Source organism: Tupaia chinensis, unplaced genomic scaffold, assembly GCF_000334495.1.
Source record: "Tupaia chinensis unplaced genomic scaffold, TupChi_1.0 Scaffold000448_1, whole genome shotgun sequence".
NCBI lineage: Eukaryota > Metazoa > Chordata > Mammalia > Scandentia > Tupaiidae > Tupaia > Tupaia belangeri.
Genome location: NW_006159953.1, coordinates 20,773 through 41,657, shown reverse-complemented (window position 1 = coordinate 41,657; position 20,885 = coordinate 20,773). Strand labels below are relative to the sequence as shown.

At 35.1% G+C, this 20,885-nt stretch overlaps 1 protein-coding gene across 1 annotated transcript in view; it reads left to right on the top strand.

Annotated features, from left to right (window-relative positions):
* Positions 1-20,885, top strand: part of ZNF654 (zinc finger protein 654) — a 104,095-nt gene that overhangs the window by 79,334 nt on the left and 3,876 nt on the right. Inside the window, exons 4-7 of the mRNA XM_006155330.2 lie at positions 6,254-6,389; positions 9,115-9,317; positions 9,886-10,025; positions 17,036-17,177. Coding sequence (XP_006155392.1) covers positions 6,254-6,389; positions 9,115-9,317; positions 9,886-10,025; positions 17,036-17,177 — 621 coding nt within the window. The remainder of the gene's footprint in view (positions 1-6,253; positions 6,390-9,114; positions 9,318-9,885; positions 10,026-17,035; positions 17,178-20,885) is intronic.

The window sequence follows — 20,885 nt, the reverse complement described above, 5'->3', positions numbered from 1 at the left end:
CGTGGTGGGGGGCCGCCCCCCCCCCGCCGCCTCGCTCGGGGCGGGTCCCGGGGGTGGCGGGGCCCGCAGCCGGGCCCCAAAAACCATACATTTCTCATTGTTTTGACTCTTTTATGTTATATGGGCAAACTCAGAAATCATTATTTTTTCAAAAATGTTGAGTAGATACTTTTTAGGAACTGAATCACAGAAAAGAACAGCTTATTAGGGATAATTGTCTTTTTGTAAAAGAAAAATGTGTAATATCCTTCCTTATATTTTACAACTTTCTGAAGTACTGTGCCTTAAGATAATAAATGAAAGTATAATAAAAGATATAGTCATTCTCACCTCATTTTAAAGTGTTATCAAGATTTGACTATATTTTAAAAGGTGCCTTCAAGGAAGGTCCTGTAGCCTAGAAGTTCAGGAAGCTGGATCCCACAAGGTGGAACACAGTTTGAGTTCTGACTCCCAGCAGCTAAAAAAGCTGGGTGTGGTGGTGTATGCATATAATCCTGGCAACTACAGGAGGCTAAGGCAGGAGTATCACAGCCTTGAGGCTAACCTAGACAACAAAGCAAGATTCTGTCTTTTAAAAAAATAAATAAATAAAATTAAAAAGAGCCCTGTGAGGTTATGCAAGGCTCTAGTCCCATTTGGAAATCTGAAGCAGGATGATTGCAACATGGACATGGCAGCATGCCAACATACCATGTCCAGACTCTGTCTTTAAAAAAAAAAAAAAAAGTTATTTAAGATTGAGAATGTATCTTCTCTGGTATACCTTTCCTTTCCTTGCTCTGTTTGAAAAAGGTTTTAACTGCCTAGGAAATAATATGTTAACACATAAGATTATAATGCAAGGACTTTTTTATATGATAAGCATTAGAGGAGTGGACTGATACAGATTTTCAGTACTGCAGGAGAAAGATTTAAATTCACTGTGCATCGAGGTAGCTGATGGAAGCTTCTTAGGGAAAGCAGACTGTGAAGAGATAGAACTTAGTTTATGGAAGTTGTAGGAGGTGGAAAGTGACAGGAGAAAAGGCATAGGCAAGAAAATACAAGGTAAATTTAGAAGACATGGAAGAGACTAGGGTGGAGAAAAAGTATTTGTGAAGTACAGTAGGTGATTTAGCACATAAGTATAGTCCAGGGGTACTTAAAAATGAAGTGAAGGAGTAAAACTTTCACCATACGATAAGCTGTTGAAGGGTTCAGACATTTCAGACATGTAGAATGACTAGAATACTAACCTGCAGCCTCACAAACACAGGTGGTAAACATACATTGCCATCTCTCTAAAATGGTATCTAGTTCAGGAAAGAGAAATTTTCCCTCTAGAGCAAAACATTATACTCACTCCATGATGAATAATGGAAGAGTGAAGGAGAGTTGTGATCTCTCTGTACCTTTGGTAAAGACAAGGTTGAATGGAAGTTTCTGAGGAGAGTATATTTAGCATAGTACAGTGGGTATAATAGTAGGCTGATAACTTCATAAAGAATTTAGTCAAAATACTGGCTAAATTTATTAAACATAAAAAATACAGTGTGTGTGTGTTGTGTGTTTGTGTGTGTGTATACTAGCAGAGAATAGGTTGTAAATTCTAGTGATTTAAATGCTTCCTGTTTACTCTGGAGGTGTTAAATTGAGTATAACCTCCCCCCCCCAAAAAAAATGATTATTATCTGAAGTAAGATGCTAAAAAATATTTTCAAACTTAATTTTTTTATCCCATCTCTCCTCCTTCCCCAAGAAAGTGGGAAAGTTCAAGTAAGGGAGAATGAGAGTGAGCGTAGGAAGGAAAAAGAGTGGTATTTCCAGTGGGGGTCTTGCTATGTTATGATCCTTCCTACCAGATTCCAGCCAACCAGTACCATAGGCACATACCACTGTGCCTGGTCTGTCCAGGCCAGACTAGGAACTGAATCCTGGACTCCCATGTAGTTCCCAGCCATCATACAGCAGCATCCCCTTGCTTGTGCCACTGTGGCTGCGCTTTTTGTAAATGCCATTGGGCATGTGCACAAGCATGAGAGGAAGAGAATGTGATGCATGCACGCACATTACCACTAACAGGTCACACTGTAATCCTCTAAGCTCCAATTCTTCATCCTGTCAGGACTGGGCATTTATGTGTATGCTGCCACTCTTTCACTTCATTTTTAAGAACACTGGTCAGCCATGTGGGATCCAGTTCCTCTCATAGCACTTAATCACTGCACTATGGGGTCAGCCTTTGTGTCTTTTTAAATAGTGGGCTGCTGAAAAAGTCGTGATGTATTTTTTTCTATGCAAAAATGTATCATGACTTTTCTGACAACCCAACAGAACAATACAAAGGTTTTTTTCTTCTGTTTCCTATCCAGGGTTATCTTACGTGTAAATAGTCTCCAAGATGTAGAGTACTTGACCTAAGAAGCAGACACACACATAAGACAAAATCCCCATTTGTAATTGATTTTTACCTTAGAAAAACGAACATAAGCTAATTTACTTATTTTTTTTTTTTCCTGAGAGGTTTTCTCTATAGGGCGCGTGCGCTCGCCAGACAGAGACATAGAGACAGAAAGAAAGAAATCCACCCCCCAGGGGGGGATGTTCACGTCGCAGCTTCTCCTCCATTCTCCTCTCGGGATCTTGGGTATACATGTACACGCGCCCAGCGTGAGTTCTAAGCCACCAGGTCCGGGACATGAACTGCGGTTGACTAGGTGGGAATCCAGCGACATAGCCATTACGCTAACTGCTGGTTCCCTGATTTTTGTTTTTTATAATATGCATTTTTCGTGAACTTTTTGAAGATCCCCTAGTATGTAATTTATAATATTGGGCCATCTGTATGGCCCAGCCATGATGTATTTTTCTGTTTTTCTATGTGTTCTGACAACCCAATATAAACATATATGGGAAAACACATTAAATGTGGGAGGTTACTATCAAAAAATGTATCCCAAAATTACCTGTTGGGAGAAGCTGTTAAATATACAGATTATCAGAGCCTTCTCCTAGAAGTCCTTATTCTGCTGATCTAAACGGGGGCATAGGAATCAGGTTTATTGTTTTTGTTTTTTCCTTCTGGGCCACCTGGTAGCATGGTGATTAAGGGGACTGGATACCATATGGTCGACTTCTTGGTTTGAGGAAAACAGTGGCTTGAAAAACATACTGGGTGTTTGTGTGTGTGTGTGTGTGTGCGCGCGCGCGCGCGCACTTGCGCACGCACGTGCGCGTGCATGCCTAGAATCCCAAGAGGAGAGTGAAGAAGGGATTGCAGTGTGGCCATTCCCCGGGGGCTGATTTCTTACTTTTCCCTTCTCTTTCTGTTTTTCTCTGGTGAGTGCACATGCCCTCTAGCAAAAATCTTTAAAAACAAAAAAGAAGTTTATTTATTTCTTACAAAGAGACAGCACACCCAGTGGAGTCTTGATGCTGCCATCTATCCCCAGCCAGCCCTGAATCATGAGCACATGTATGCCTGGCGTACTCAGAGAGGTCTCCAGACATGAACCCAGAACCTTCACATGTGAGTTAGCCATGCAGAGTGGTACATTTACTGCCATACCACTGTCCATCCCTGGAATTGATTTTTTAACAAGAGCGCCAAGTAGTTAGTTAGTTAGTTAGTTAGTTGATGGAAGGCCATTTGAACTGTGGTTGACCAAGTAGGACCTGGCTTCCTTAACCACTAGGCTGCAGGGTCAGCCTATTATTTACTTGTTATAACCAGAGGACACATCTGCTTGCCAAGAAGAACAAGGGAGGAATGGAAGAAAGGAGAAGGAAAGCACTACATCAGTGAGGCATGGTCATGCCACAGTTCTTTTCTTTTTCTATTTTTCCATCCCATCAGGCCTTTGGACACACAGTACACACGCTCCTGGCATGATAGTCAAGCTGCTGGCACCAGGATTTGAATCTTGATCATCCATGTAGAATTCGGCTCCTAATGAGCTGTGCTTAAACCACAATGCTTACGGGGCCAGCCTAAGACCTCTTAGCATTCCTCCTTTCAGCCAAGTTTAGGAAACTGTCAGTGTACCATGACTCAGGTGTAAGTCCAGTTCTAGGTCCTGCAGCTCTCATGGTGGTAGCACTGGTGCCTAACCTATGCATAGACAGCTAGGAAGATGGAACAACCAAGGATTAAGCAACTAAGAAGCTCAGTGACCAGGGGGACCAGCATCTAGCTCATCTTACTTCTTGTGCTGTGATTGGACCAGAACCAGCTTATAGTGGTTGCATTTTAAAGGCAATAATATGTATATGTAGGGAGGTTTGAGAATTTGTTTACCTTGGGAGGTTTGGATTGGTGATTACTTTTAATATGAAGCTGATGCCACAGACCATTACCATGTCCCATATGTGTTAAAAAAATCACAGCTGATCAGTAACTTTATATTACTGTATTTTTTAAGGAATGCTTTAATATGCTGACATAAAGAAATTAAAAAAATTTCAACTAAGGCAGTTGGAATATTCTAATATATAAATAAAATATTTATTCAAAATGTTAAAAAAAATACCAGAAGAAATAATAGGTATCATTCATTGAGTGCTTATTGTGTACCAGTCTCTACCCCAACCCCTTTCCAGTACTGTATATTATTATTTGATTTTCACAACAATCCTATGAAGTGCTTTAGTAACCATTTGTAAAGGAATTAGCTGATGGAGCAGAGAGAGGTTGAGTAACTTACCCAATTTTTGTAAGATTTTTCTTTGGTCACTTATTTTAATTTGAGAATAGCTTAAACTTTAAAACATATTTACTTTCTTGGACAATGATTCTTGGACTTATTTGAATGAATGATTCTTTTCTTGAAACATGATTTCTTCTACTATGTTGTTAACTTACAAAACAAAATCTTTTTTGTGGATTTTTAAGTAGGAATGCAAAATGATGTATAAAAATTGTTTTTTAAGTCTAAGATGGACTGTTCAAATGATGGATGAATATGACTATTAAAAGTAAAGTACCTATAGGCACTTTGAATATGTAGTCTGATGATTCATCTGATAGACACAAATTCTGAAGAAATGTAAAGCTTTGTTTCATAATGCTAGTTTTTATTTCTGAAGATATGTAAAGCTTTGTTTGATAATGCTAAGTTTTTAATCTTATTTGATAATGCTAAGTTTTTAATTAATCAGAATTTCCTTCGGGCAATTATGTGTTTCAATTAATGCACAATTAATATTCAAGTGTTTTTACATTGCCAATTTTAATATCTAGTTTTTAAAATATTTTACATTACCAGTTTTAATATTTAGTTTTTTTCTAAGGCTTTAAGCTCAATTTAGTATTTTTTAAGTCAATATATATACTAAGCCTTCAATGAATTTTTTTAAATTGTCAAATTCTTTGAAACATTTTTAAAAAACACACTAACAAATTATATAATGAACCAAAAACGTATAATCCATCAACTAAGAAAATCTTATAAATCTAACTCTAGCAAATCAAATTTATAAATTCAGTAAACCAAATTTTCCTAAATATTGAACATTGTCTCCAAATTGTTACAAATTTCATAAGATAGCAGATTCTCTAAAAATATTCCAAATGTCTTTTTTTAAAAAATTCCAGAAAATGCATAGAAAAATTATCAGTTACTGTCCATCTTATTGTTTAAGGTTTAAGATAAAACTTAATGCATAGTTTTCATATTATAGGCTAGATTTATTTCTTCAATCTGTTATTTCTTCACCCCCAAACTACAAACCTAACTGCCTAAGAATAGGGAATACAAATTCCATCTTCCATCCTTCTACTACAACTTAGACTATATAAAGAGAGGGAACCTATATCTATCTGCCAATGAGACAAATATAACTGAATGTGCTAGAGCCTATATATTGAGCAGGAAATCCTTCCTGTTGTCAGGTTCTTGTCTATCATTGTTAACAGGAACTTTATGAGTCCTTATCATGTAAATTTAAATGAACATTTAAGTTTCAGTGTTTTGCAACCTGGTTCTTTTCCTAGAAATGATGCATCTTTTAAGTTTTTCCCTTGGGTTACACTTCATCCATGTTGTAATTGGATTTTCTAAGTCTAATTAGAATTGTGTAACCTTTGGCATTAAAACCTACTTGTGTATTACTGGGGTTTTGACACTCTCCTTAGGTTACAATAGTAACCCTTTCTCTTTTTATAATTTAACAGTTGCCTCATTGACCATCAGTCATTTTACTGATAATGATGGTCAACTTTAGCTTTTATCCCCTTTAAATTCACAACGCCAAAATGATTTTTCTCTCCTAGGAATGCCAGAATCACCTCCGCAGATATGGAAATGTGAATCTGGAACTGGTGACTCGAATCATTAGAGATGGTGGTCCATGGGAAGATCCAGTGTTGCAAGCTGTTCTTAAAGCCCAGCCAGCATCTCAGGAGATAGGTACTTCAGGAGATTCAAAATCAAAACCAACATTTGTGAGAAACAAAAACAATTTCATTTCCTAACTAGAGCAATAATAGCGATTTTTCTTTATTTTATAATACTGAAGAATGGAGTTATACATTTCCAAATGAAGAATGTTTAATTTGTTACTCTAACCTGGCCCAAAGTGATTTTGGACACCTCACTAGGTACATTTACTTCTAGTAATGAGAATTCAGAGTATTAATTCTAGATGTTACTTATTTACAGGGAATTTGCTTTTGTCATTTCAGTTATATTTTTTAAATCTGTTTAGGAACATCCATTTTTAGAAAAATTAAAACAAAACCTCTGCTTTTCATGAAACCACAGGAAATTCTATGAGGGGTGGGACTCTGAAATTTTGTCACCATTACTACATATTCTACAGCCAGCCCAGTGCATGGTACAGAGTAGGTGCTCAGTGTTAAATATTTGTTGATTGAATGAATGAATGGTGAATGCATGAGTGAGTGAATGACTCACTGTGTTACTAAGTTACTTTTAATTCCAAAACACTAGAGCATTATTTACAAAATGTAACAGAAATTAAGGTTTATCTTATCCCCTTACTTTCTGCATACCTCTTTGACACTACCTCCTGTCAGATCTACAGTGGTCCCTTGCAGGCCAAAATTTCTTTTTGTGACAGTAGGTCCTGTCAAATGCTTCTCATTAATTCTTTTAAAACAATGTTTTTCACATTATTCTAGAGCCCCAGAATACTTTGGGTCACTAAAACGAAGAATGTAAATTCAGCTAGTTATGAATAAGCAAAAGTGTGGAAAAATCTGAAAGTGTGAGAGAGCATATAGAGAGCCAATAAGTATGAAAATATTTGAAAGTATCAAAGAGGCCTACAAAGAACGTATAAGGACAGCCAAAGGGAAAAGATAAGACTTTCCAATCCTGGAACCTCCAACCAGTCCGATCTCAGTCTGATGAGAAAGAGATGCTTTGTATACCATATACCTGATTGTGATAATAAGCAGGTTAGAATATTTCCATTTCTCCCAGGTTAAGGATGAGGTGGATGAGTGAAACAGAGTGAAGAGACTATGATTTCTCTGCTTAAAAGCAAACCAAGCCCAGATAAAAGTGTGGAGAACTGTAGTAAGAAGTGTAAGAGAAGATGAAGAAAGATAAGCCTAGGACAAGCAAAGCAAAATAGTGGGTTGGCGTGGGAGGTCGGGCAAGACTAAGAGGAGAGGCTAAGGCATATGTATGTCACAGTGTATAGAAAATCCAGAACTTGAGACTGGTACTTGATATGGGGATTTTAGAAAGGGATTTAAAAAAAAAAAAAGTGAAGAAAGAGATAGTTAAGTCTTGAGGAAAAAGTTGGTATGTGGAAGAAAAATATGAAGCCTTGAACATTAGAAAGGCAAAAGTGAAAGACCAGAGGAAACCACAAGGAGAGTGGGACTTAATGTCCAAAATATGCCTGAAGGGGAGAGGAACTAGACAAAGTTTCAAAAGGAGTGAAGTGGAGAAAAAAGTTTGGCATTTTAAGGGAGTTTTAAAAAGCTTCTTTGAGTAGAAGCTAGGATATACCTGTGCTTGATCTGAGGGTCAGTGACCTTTTAAGCTAGGAATCACATTAAAATAAATACTCATTTCAAACCTACACTAGCATGCCTCATTTTGGGAAAAGCTGTTCTAGAGCCTTATCAATATGGATGACTCCTTGCTGGTGACCAACAGGATAAAGAAAAGACTAAGATAATCTTTGTATTAACTATACAGATTGGTGTTTGTTTATAATATATTATAAACAGAATTTCAAGGTAAATAAATAAGCTGAAATATAACATTATTCATAAACACTTTAGAAACTTACTGATTAAATATATGTAAGTAATTAAAACACTTTCGGATTCAGAATCATAAAATATGGATTCTAGTTCCTGCTCTCCCACTTATTCATTCTTTGTCTTTGGGCAAGTCATTTGACCTCTCTGTGACTCAATTTTGTGATCTGTGTAACAAGTATAATCCTGTCATAAGGTTGTTGTTAGGTATAAATAAACTTATATACCTAAAGGTATGTATTTATTCTAAAACTATGTAAAAGAAGAATTCTTATTTCTATTCGGTACTGTTGGTTTGTTGAGAAAGTCATGATGCATTTTGCATATAGATGGCCCAATATTTTTGATGGCCCAATATTTTTAATTAATTTGACTTAGAAAATTAATAAAGTATATTTATTTTATGACTCAACTTTTCATTCATTCAGATTACATTTCTCTAAAATTAATCTGAATTAATGTGATTTTAATGTGACAAATTAGGATTTGGCCCTTTTAATCTTATAGTAATGAAAACATCAGACAAAAAGAATATAAATTATATAATCAGGTTAGAAATACACCATAGACTTGAAATTTTAAAACATCAATAAAAAAGGTGAATTTCTTTTTTCTTTTTTTCATTTTTTTTCATTTCTTTTTTGTTTTTCCCTTACATTTTATATGGAGAAGAAATCAACCAATACTTCTTAAGCACTTTTGTGGTACCATTCTTACTTTCAGTTTTCCAATCATAACTGAAGATTCTTTTCACAAATAAACTTCTACTAAGGAAAGTGTTATTAGCTAGTTAATCTAATTTAATGCCATATTTTGGTTATAAAGTTTCAAACAACAAAGTTTGAGAGAATCTTTTCTTGAGAGTAATAGAGTCTATTTTCTTTTTAATATAGTGAATAGATATTTAAGTTCTGAAAATCCACTGTTCTTTGAACTACGTGCCAGATACCTAATTGCTTGTGAACGCATACCTGAAGCAATGGCTCTTATTAAATCTTGTATAAATCACCCAGAAATCAGTAAAGACTTGTACTTCCATCAAGCACTCTTCACATGTCTGTTTATGTCACCTGTGGAAGATCAGCTATTCCGGGAGGTATTGTTTGAGACTATTTTTGCCTATTGCCATTTTAACCCTTCCAAAAGAAAAAAAAAAAATAGCCCAACAACATTAAATTACATTTACAATATTATCAAAGATTCAGATGAAATCATCTAGATGTGTTCTTGTTGGCAGTATGTTACATTTATGTTGAAATTAGTCAAAACCTGGTATTAACCAATTATGGGATTAATAAAATATATGTTCATTAATAACTATTATTCATGTCAAGCTTTTGGTGTGACAAATCTAATAAAACCCAAAAAGCATAATGATTTTGCCTTTTAAGTAAAGTATGAAAAAGGTAAATGCTCATGTTTGTTTTTTCAAGAAGAATCTTTTCCTAATATGAATCCTGCTTACTTAAGGATTGTAGGCAATAATAAAATTAAAAATTATAAGTTTATTACTGTGTACAGTGGAACTATGAAATTATTTTTATATAAATCACTATTGTCTTTATAGTAGGAAACTAGAAATCTAATTTCTTATTAATATTTAAATTTTACAGCTAGCTTTTTAGATTTTTTAATGATATGAACTGATTTTTCTTTTCTTACAGCACTTATTGAAAACTGATTGTAAGAGTGGAATTGATATCATATGTAACACTGAAAAAGAAGGCAAGACAATTTTAGCCTTGCAACTCTGTGAATCCTTTCTTATTCCACAGCTCCAGAGTGGAGATATGTACTGTATCTGGTAAGTGTTTCTAATATAGCAAAGGAAGTGGTAAGCCAGGGAATAGAAGAATTGGTTAGCAGAATTTGGACTTTACATTTTTCACCCTTAAAAATTATGTGAAATATTAAGTCACTTTAAAAAATTATGCAAGAAACAATAGCAGATTATAAAAACTAGAGATTTTAAAAAGAATATGATTATGTACCACTAAAATTGATAGCATAAATGTTTAAGGTGTCTGTTATAATGAAACAATTATATTTGAAATTAACATTAAAATAGAGCATGAGTTTTTAAAAACATTTTAGAAAGTATGTAGAAGTTTCTGTTAAGAATATATGCTTCATATATTCAATATCCTTTAAGTGCTATTAAGTGAAATCATAGGTAGTAATTAGAAAAGATTCTAACACTTTCTGCTTCTCTCACTCCAGATATATGGGCAGACAAAAAAACCAAAAACAAAAACAAAAACATCACTTTGCCATTTCATTAATTCTTAAGGGAAAACTAAATTTTATTTGCTTAGTACAATAATCTGAAATGACCATGGACTTTATAACCCTATGAACACTTTCCTTTTTTCATTCTCTGAGGTTATGCATACCTGACAGAGAAAGGGAGAGAATAAGCATGCATGCACACACAATAGCATACCCTTCCCAATGGAGTATGGCAAGCCACAATTTTCTTTCCTCCATTCTTTCATCCTGTCAGGATTCCAGGCATGCACACATACCTGGTGTGTTTTTAAGTTTCCAGGGCTAAGATTCGAACCACAGGTCATGTGGTTAGCCACACTGGTTCTTTTAAGTGTTGAGCTACAGAGCTGGCCCTAAACAAATTCTTTCCTCTTTTTTTTCTTTTTTATACTGACTCATGCAAGATGGATAAAGAAAAAGAGAAACTATCCCCCAGCAAAGCTTGATCAGGCCAAGGTCATTTTTCCTCTGGTTCTCCATCCTGTTGGGATTCTGGGAATGCACAGAAATGCTAAAGGTTGGCATTTCTAGTTTCTCAAACCACAGAAGCCAGGACTCAAACCCTAGCCATGTGGGAACCAGCTTCCTCTCCGTAGCACTTAATTGCTGACTACAGGGTCATCCCTAAACACTTGTTTTTAATGCTTTTACATTTTAAATTCTTAGAAGGTATCTGTAGACAGGAGCTAGAAGATAGATGTGACTCTTTCTGCCTAATCAGAAGGAGTCTTTAGCTTTCCTTTAGGCCCATCTTTCTAAGTAGCCTTGGTTCTGATGGCTTACCTACTTATTCTGTCTCTCCACTACAGCTCTGAATGCTAGAGTCCTTTTTCTTGCTTCTGAAAGTTAATTTTTATCATAAATTGAAAAGCAGGATTCTTTTCAGACTACAGGTCTATATTTGTTTCATCCTAGCCTTCCCTAGGATACACTTGTTCTTCATTTTCCTTCTCTGAACAGCACCATATCCACAGTGCAGTTGTGCTCTATCTCAAACCAGTGAGGCAAGGTACTAACACCATTTCTCTTTCTCTGTCACCAGTAATAATAATGGCAGCTGCTAGCATTTGCTGAGTGGCTTCCTACATTCTGTGCTTTATATATGTATTATCTTATTTAATTCAACAATTATATAGGGCAGATAATACTGTGCTCAAGCCATTCAGTTAGTAAATGGTAAAGCTAGAGTTCAAACTTTAGCACCCTGATTTACAGTCTCTGCTGTTAAACATTAGTTACTATAAAGGGTTAAGCTTGAAAAAACTTTAAATTGTAAGAGTGACCCTGTTATAGCCATTTCTCAGAAACTATATAACTTGATGATCATATTAGTAGTTAACAGGATCTTTTATTAGTTAGCTACCTGGGAGATTAGTTTGCACACCAAATAGGTGTTGTTTTTTTTTTTTTTTTCCTGAAGGACCCTTTGATTAAAAGAAAACTTAAAATATCATTAAAGCTCTCTTTTTTGGTCTTCTAAAAGAAGATTATGAATGGTTTTCATAGTGTTTTTGTTTATTTTTGTTTTCTTTCAAAATCCAAGGTAGAAATAAAACCTGAGATCCCATCTTGTGCAAGGGGTCTTCAGAAAGTTCATGGAATATGCATATTAAGAAAAATTATGCATGGGTTTTGAAAATTTTTACTCGAAAAGAAACTTGTACTTTAATTCCATTTTCCACAAACTTTTTGAGGCCCTCTCATAAATTCATTCAAAATGGAACCTCATATCATATCCAGAGATTTCTTCTTTGCCTGCCAGAAAGCTAAACTCCATAAAGATAGCCCTCTCATGGTAAACTTATTAGGATATTGGGATATATTTACATTTTGTTTACCAAATTTTCTCAAAGACAGAGTGGACATAAGATTTCTGATTTCAAAAAAGAAAGAAAAAAAGGCATATTGTGCCCTAAAAAATCTGTTAGGAGTCTTAAATTATCTTTTGGAAAATAAATATATACATTTCCAATCTAGTCATACAAATTTCCATTTGTATAATATTGAATGGAATATCACACCCATGATTCTCCATTGCAGAGAAGCTGGACGTGGCATTATGTGTCTGCATTTCTAGCTATGCGGGAGGCTAAGAAGAGGCTCTTGGTTCAGCAATACCCTGGCTTAAACAGCAACACAAAAACATCTGTTGGAGAGATGTCTTATCTCTTCTTAAACATAGCCAATTTATTTGCCTTCTTCTATCCATATCCCTTTTTTCATAAAATAACCATTACTTAGAATGCCCAGCATAGTTTAATCTCATTCTGCGTGTATAATACCCTGTAGTATATTCCTCAGGTGGCCTCTTCAGAATGCTTTTAGCATTTAAGAATACAATTTTACCAGATTTTCAACTAACAAATATTTATTTAATCCCATTGTCTGAAACTATAAAGATTACAAGGATAAGGAATGAATATAGCAAACTAGTGATTTATTAAACATGAGTATATGCCAGACGTTTCACTTATCTGTTTTAATAAAGACTTTGAATAAGAGTCATCTCAACTTTTATGTATAAGAAGACTGTAGATAAAAGAGAGAAAGGTCACATAGCTAGTAAGAAATGAATTTGGTATTTACTATAGGCTGTTTGCATAGAATAGCATCTGTGTCTAACTACTGTAGGAGAAAATACTGAAAGAATACTGGAGTATGGCTTGAGCTGCAAGTAGGGCAGGAATACAGTTGGTTCTCAAAGATAACTGCTATCAGTGACACTGAGATAACTGCTACCAGTGACACTATGAGATTTCTCTTTCAAATATCTGCTTTCTCTTTTTTGTCACTTGACTTCAGTGTCATGCTGCAGACCAGCAGGAACACCAACAGTCCCACACACTGCATAACTTAGAGTTGAGAACATCCTAGAGATTCTTACCTGGGATAATTTCCCACCCCTGAATTAGTATATCATAGGGGCAGAGGAAGGTCACAGAGTTGACATGGTCACTGAGGTTCTACCCTTATGCATGAAGGATATTCCCAGAAAAGGGTGGCTCACTGTGAACTGAGTAGTGCCACTCTAATTAGTATATAATGCTGTATTGAGATTTAGGTCTCTCATTCTCAGTCCCATGTCTTGCTGCCACATTCACTATCTGATATGTTAGCAAAATTTACAATGTATTAACAGTTGGGGAAATAGGACCATGAAATATAAACAAGGAAGCTATGAAAAGCATTAAGTGAGTAAAATGGTTTTCATAGTGTTTTTGTTTATTTTTGTTTTCTTTCAAAATCCAAGGTACAAGTAAAACCTGAGATCCCATCTTGTGCAAGGGGTCTTCAGAAAGTTCATGGAATATGCATATTAAGAAAAATTATGCATGGGTTTTGAAAATTTTTACTCGAAAAGAAACTTGTACTTTAATTCCATTTTCCACAAACTTTTTGAGGCCCTCTCATAAATTCATTCAAAATGGAACCTCATATCATATCCAGAGATTTCTTCTTTGCCTGCCAGAAAGCTAAACTCCATAAAGATAGCCCTCTCATGGTAAACTTATTAGGATATTGGGATATATTTACATTTTGTTTACCAAATTTTCTCAAAGACAGAGTGGACATAAGATTTCTGATTTCAAAAAAGAAAGAAAAAAAGGCATATTGTGCCCTAAAAAATCTGTTAGGAGTCTTAAATTATCTTTTGGAAAATAAATATATACATTTCCAATCTAGTCATACAAATTTCCATTTGTATAATATTGAATGGAATATCACACCCATGATTCTCCATTGCAGAGAAGCTGGACGTGGCATTATGTGTCTGCATTTCTAGCTATGCGGGAGGCTAAGAAGAGGCTCTTGGTTCAGCAATACCCTGGCTTAAACAGCAACACAAAAACATCTGTTGGAGAGATGTCTTATCTCTTCTTAAACATAGCCAATTTATTTGCCTTCTTCTATCCATATCCCTTTTTTCATAAAATAACCATTACTTAGAATGCCCAGCATAGTTTAATCTCATTCTGCGTGTATAATACCCTGTAGTATATTCCTCAGGTGGCCTCTTCAGAATGCTTTTAGCATTTAAGAATACAATTTTACCAGATTTTCAACTAACAAATATTTATTTAATCCCATTGTCTGAAACTATAAAGATTACAAGGATAAGGAATGAATATAGCAAACTAGTGATTTATTAAACATGAGTATATGCCAGACGTTTCACTTATCTGTTTTAATAAAGACTTTGAATAAGAGTCATCTCAACTTTTATGTATAAGAAGACTGTAGATAAAAGAGAGAAAGGTCACATAGCTAGTAAGAAATGAATTTGGTATTTACTATAGGCTGTTTGCATAGAATAGCATCTGTGTCTAACTACTGTAGGAGAAAATACTGAAAGAATACTGGAGTATGGCTTGAGCTGCAAGTAGGGCAGGAATACAGTTGGTTCTCAAAGATAACTGCTATCAGTGACACTGAGATAACTGCTACCAGTGACACTATGAGATTTCTCTTTCAAATATCTGCTTTCTCTTTTTTGTCACTTGACTTCAGTGTCATGCTGCAGACCAGCAGGAACACCAACAGTCCCACACACTGCATAACTTAGAGTTGAGAACATCCTAGAGATTCTTACCTGGGATAATTTCCCACCCCTGAATTAGTATATCATAGGGGCAGAGGAAGGTCACAGAGTTGACATGGTCACTGAGGTTCTACCCTTATGCATGAAGGATATTCCCAGAAAAGGGTGGCTCACTGTGAACTGAGTAGTGCCACTCTAATTAGTATATAATGCTGTATTGAGATTTAGGTCTCTCATTCTCAGTCCCATGTCTTGCTGCCACATTCACTATCTGATATGTTAGCAAAATTTACAATGTATTAACAGTTGGGGAAATAGGACCATGAAATATAAACAAGGAAGCTATGAAAAGCATTAAGTGAGTAAGAGAAGTAAGATATATTCTGATGTAGGTATCGTTTTAGTTTGGGGAATTCACAAACACTTTTATGAAGAGACACTTGAAAAGGCCTTTGAAAAGCAACCTTATCTTAGAAATGAAGAATTACTTTCCAAGTAGAGAAATCAGTATAAATGAAAGTGAGGCTAAATGAAGTACTTTAACTTTCCTCCCTTTAACAGTGAGGAACCCTACCTAACAGAGTTTCTGATTTAAATTCTGATCCTTCTGACTCCCAAACCCATATTTCTGTTGTTGTTACCATGGTACAGTACAGCATATTGAATAAACATTAAATGAAATTATCAGGGACATGTGAGGAACAGATCAGGTTAGTGCTCACTGAGAAAGAATGATATAGTTTAGAGCAAAAATGTAATTAAAATATAAAGACACTGGAAAATAAATAGAACTGAAGAAGCTAGAGGAATGTTTAGTGCCACTGACTAATCTAGGAACAGAGATCATCAATTTGGCAGGAATATGATTAGATCTACATAGGTTAAGGTGTTGAAAAGTAATCTTAATTGAAATACCCAAATATGAAAGTTTGGAAAGAATCAGGGGCTAGAGATCTGAGGGAGAGGTATGAAACCTGGTGAACATTTTAACAGGTTATGTATGCAAAACAAAAGTGAGTGGTGGACTGAAATTTAAGGAACATACAACCAGTATGAAATGGAAGTGGAATTTTGGTTTTACTTTTTATATGTTGCTTGCTACCATTTTCTGTTTTGTGTTTTCTGTATTGTCTAAGTAGCCCATGAACATCCCCATGATGCTAATCAAACTATCCTTAGAGTCAATGCCTTTATGTGATGGGCTCAAATTATATACCCTGTAAATCACTTTTTTCGCTTAAAGCATTTTCATCAATTATTTGAGCACTTTTAGATCATGATGTGCCATATAACTTTTATGACATGTTTTAAAGAATCTAATTTGCCAAAATGTGATATTCAAATACATGTTATATATTACGATTTGCACTTGCCTCAAAACCCACTGTTTCTTAGTCTTGTTCATTTAATAATTCTGGCCATATTTTAGAAAAGAATCTATAAAATAATTAAATAGCTTATACCTTGCCTATTTAAAAGAGAGCTACATCATGATAGAAGAGCAGATGATCTAAAATACAGTTTTAGAATCAATACTATAATATACATACACTTTTAATCTGTAGCGGCAGGTATCTTAATGGATTGAAAATGGAAAATATGAACTATTTCTCCTTTGCAGAAAGCCTATACAACATTGGTGTCTAAATTTGAAACTAGGTATTATTTCAAAGTCGAAAAGCTTATTGTTTCTTAGTGTAATATCAATATTGGTACACTAGGGCTAGAATTTCTGTTTTGGCCTAACACCACAGATGTTTTAGGTATGCCAGTGTATGACTGGAATATATACTCACCACTGCAAAATCTTATTTCTCTCTTTTTGTCTTAACTTCTATTAGTCTCATATAGGTAGGAAAGTAGCCTAGCCTGGGTGTTAACAATACATATTTACACCCACTTTATATAGCTCCCAACCAGGATGCTACAGAATCAGGGGAAGATAGCTAATGTCTGTATTCGAATAAACTGTATTTTTGATATTTCTCTTTTTTTCTTATTTACAGGGAGTTGATTTTCATATGGAGTAAACTACAGCTTAAATCTAATCCTTCAAAACAAGTTTTTGTAGATCAATGCTACCAGCTTTTAAGAACAGCAACTAATGTGAGAGTCATATTTCCTTTCATGAAAATCATTAAAGATGAGGTAAATAGGATATATTTATCCCTTGAATTTTAAATTAAATTTTAAATGACAGTTCACTGAAACTTGAATTTCTTATGATAAAATTAATTTCATTATTGAAATGAAGGAAAGGAGGATTTTAAGGCTACATTTCTATATATCATATCCTCCTATTCCCCAGCTCTAAAGTCATAACATGGTACAAAGGGCATACATGAGAGAAAATAACTGAAAAGATAGAAGAAAAAAATCAGTTTATCATTACTTAAATTTAATAAGGGAAAAATGCTCCCATAAGAAGCTGTTATCTCTTTCTTTATACTTAAATAAGTTTTTCACTTTCAACATTATCTCAAGTGCCATTTGTAGAATATTAACTAATTTGAAATGAACTCTGTATATCTAAAGGTAATACCTGTTCACTGTTCACAATTTCAGTCTGGTGTTTATGTGAGAAGGAACAATAAATTCTGAGGCATTTTTGAAATTTAAGAACAAGTTTTTAAAGTGTTTATTTGACGGCATTGTAAAAACCCATGTTCTGTTTTTTTAAATAGCCCCAAATTAAGGCCAGCAGGTGTCATAGTGGTTTTGTCGCTGGACTCCCACGTGGCTGTCCATGGGTTCGTGTCCTGGACCCAGTGGCTTGAAACTCACACTGGGTGCATGTGTGTGTGTGTCCAAGAACCCATTAGAAGAATGGAGAAGGGATTTCATTTTGGCCACCCCCGTGGGGGGGGGGGGTGATTTTTCAGTTTCCTTCTCATTGTCTCTCTCTCCAGCAAGCACATACACCCTAAGGCAAAAACCTCAAAAAAAAAAAAAAATCCCCACATTTAATTTTTCTTGGGCCACACTCAAGTGTGTACAGTTCTACAGATTAGGCTTGCATAGATATGAAAGTGATTCTTGAGTCTTATTAAACACAAAAATGGATCATGCAGATCCTTTAACTACCCCTATCCCCTCCTTCAAATATTGACAGGACCATTAATACAAAGATATGGTAAAGCCGGGGAACCAGCAGTTAGCGTAATGGCTATGTCGCTGAACTCCCATGTAGCCGAGCACAGTTTGAGTCCTGGACCCAGTGGCTTAATCTCACGCCGGGTGCATGTGCGTGCATGCCCAAGATCCCGAGAGGAGAGTGGAGGAGAAGGGATTGCAGTGTGGCCATCCCTCCTGAGGGATGATTTCTCGCTTTCTATCTCTCTGTCTCTCTCTGTCTGGCGAGTGCACGTGCCCTATAGCAAAAAACCTCTCCAAAAAATAATTAATTAATTAATTAAATTTTAAAAAGATAAGGTAAAGCCAACCTACATATTAGGTAGATCAATTTAAATGAATTTTTATGTGGGTTATTTTTAAATATATAAGGAGGCATCCATTACATGATAAATTTTATTTTTCCATATGTATTTATGCATTTATCACATTTATTATTACATCACTCATTAGATGTATGGCAATGTAATGATTGTATTCACATGATATAAAGTTGGCAGCATTGTGTTGAAGGGTTTTCTTTTGTATTCTCATTTATTTTGCTAATTGCATTCATAGCATCCTTATTAAATGGTGAAATGTCATTCAAATGCATTGTCGAAGTCAACCTCTCCCTGTACCCAAAAAAGGGAAAACAAACTATGCTACAGAATATGTTTCACATTTGATATGCATTAGAATCACCTGTAAATTTTTTTTTTGTTTTTACAAATAAAGGTATATGTTTTTTTTCCTAGTAAAATTCTCATTTGTATCAAAAGTTGAAAGGAAATTTTTAGTCTTAGGGAGGTTCTGCCAGTTACCACACAGCTTTCTTATTTTAACATGTCTGGTCAACCTAAGAATTTATTACAAGAAGAAAAATTCAAAGGTTAATTAAATATTAAAAATGTGATGCTTAATGGTTTACACTCTACTAAAAACAGCTATCTGATGAATAGATCATTCACATGCCTCAGTGCTGTTAAAAGCTGTGTGAGTTTAGGAGAAGTCATAACAGATGGTATATCTGAAAATGCTTCGCAGAAGATGTAGTAAGCTAGGTTTTGGATGACAGATGAAGGCAGTACTAACATTTTAGAGGATTTTATAGTTTACACAGGCAGCTTTTCCTCATTGTATTTTGTTTTGTTTTGTTTTTCCCCTACAATAGTCCAGTGTCATTAATAGGGTAGCAGGGAAACTTTGGGAAGTGGGTTGGAAGTGAGGCTAATAGAAGTGAGAGTGGTGCGGGTGGGAGTGGTTGTTGGAGATCTTAAAGAGATTTGAGTGCTACAATAAGAGTTGGTATTTAAGTTCATATATAATCTGGAACCATTAAAGGATTTCAGGTACGGATGTAACTTATCTCCTTTTTTGATCTTAAAATTTTTAAATTTGAGCATCTGAATGCATTATGATGTTATGAGTCAAGATAGAGACTAGACAGAATTCTGGATAGAGGTAGAATTGTGTTTTGTACCAGGAGATTTTGAATTTGCTGTATCTGAAAATCTAGGTGAGAAAATCTAATCATAATAGACATTTAGAAATAAGTTCATAAAGGATTCCAAGCTGATAGATGATGGATTTAAAGGGCAAACTAAAGTTGGCACTATAGATCTGATTCTCATTCACCTGCAAACATTTACTCAAAGGTCATCATGTTCCAACTTCTATGCAAAACCATTGGGGAAAACATGATACCCTGTCCTCTCTGATTTAGGAATTCAAAGTCCCAGGGTGGGGGCACACAGAATGGTATAAAACAAACACTTCTAAAGATGTTATTCTCAGTGAAAAGAATAGGGAATATTCAACTGAATCTCAAGGCAGAGTCCAAAATTAATGAGGAGAAAGGCCTTCAGAGTAGCACTATTCTCAAATAATGAATTGGAGATCAGGAGGAAATTTACTATCTGGATAAAGTGAGAGCAGGATGTACAAAATTAAGATCCACCTATGAACATAGTTAAGGAAGGATTACACAGCATGTAAGGGTCTAAGAAGACCTTAAGCTGGCAACATATAGTAGTCTTCCTTGTAATCTATAATCTACCATATGTAGGCAGTACGACATACAGACATATATGATTTTAAAGATATTACTATGGTATTTCCACCTTTCCAACAAGTAATTTATATTACTCCAAATCACTAGAGAGATTATTTATAATTTGAACTAAGATAGATTGACAACAGATTTGCAAGTAAAAGCTGACAGAGTTATCTTTGAATCATCAGTAAAACTTCCAAAGCTTCAGTAACTTTCAGATAGTTTCCAGTAAATTCACTAATCCCTATTAGATTTGGAAACATTGTAATCACCCTTTTCATGGAAATGTGGGTCACATGTCCTTATAATATAGCATTGTAAAAGTTTCTATGGACAGGTTTTTTAAAAAAATTTTATTCATTGTCATTATTTTATTTTATTGTTATTATCTTTAAAGTTGACCAGAGAGAGACGGGAGGGGGGTGGTGGTGGGAGTGAGAAAGCAAGCTGCTAGGTTCAGGACTTAAACTGGGGTCAGCATGTGGGAGTCCAGCCGCCTTAACCACCATGTCATCTGCCAGCCCCATGGACAGCTTTTTTTTTTTTTTTAAATCTACTTATTTCTTAGCACAGAAAATAAATATCTTTCAATGTAGATATACTAACCCTTCTGCCAAAGAATATGATACTGGCATCTAAAATAATAAATAGGGACCTTGATTTGAAAGAAACTAATCACTATAAGTTTA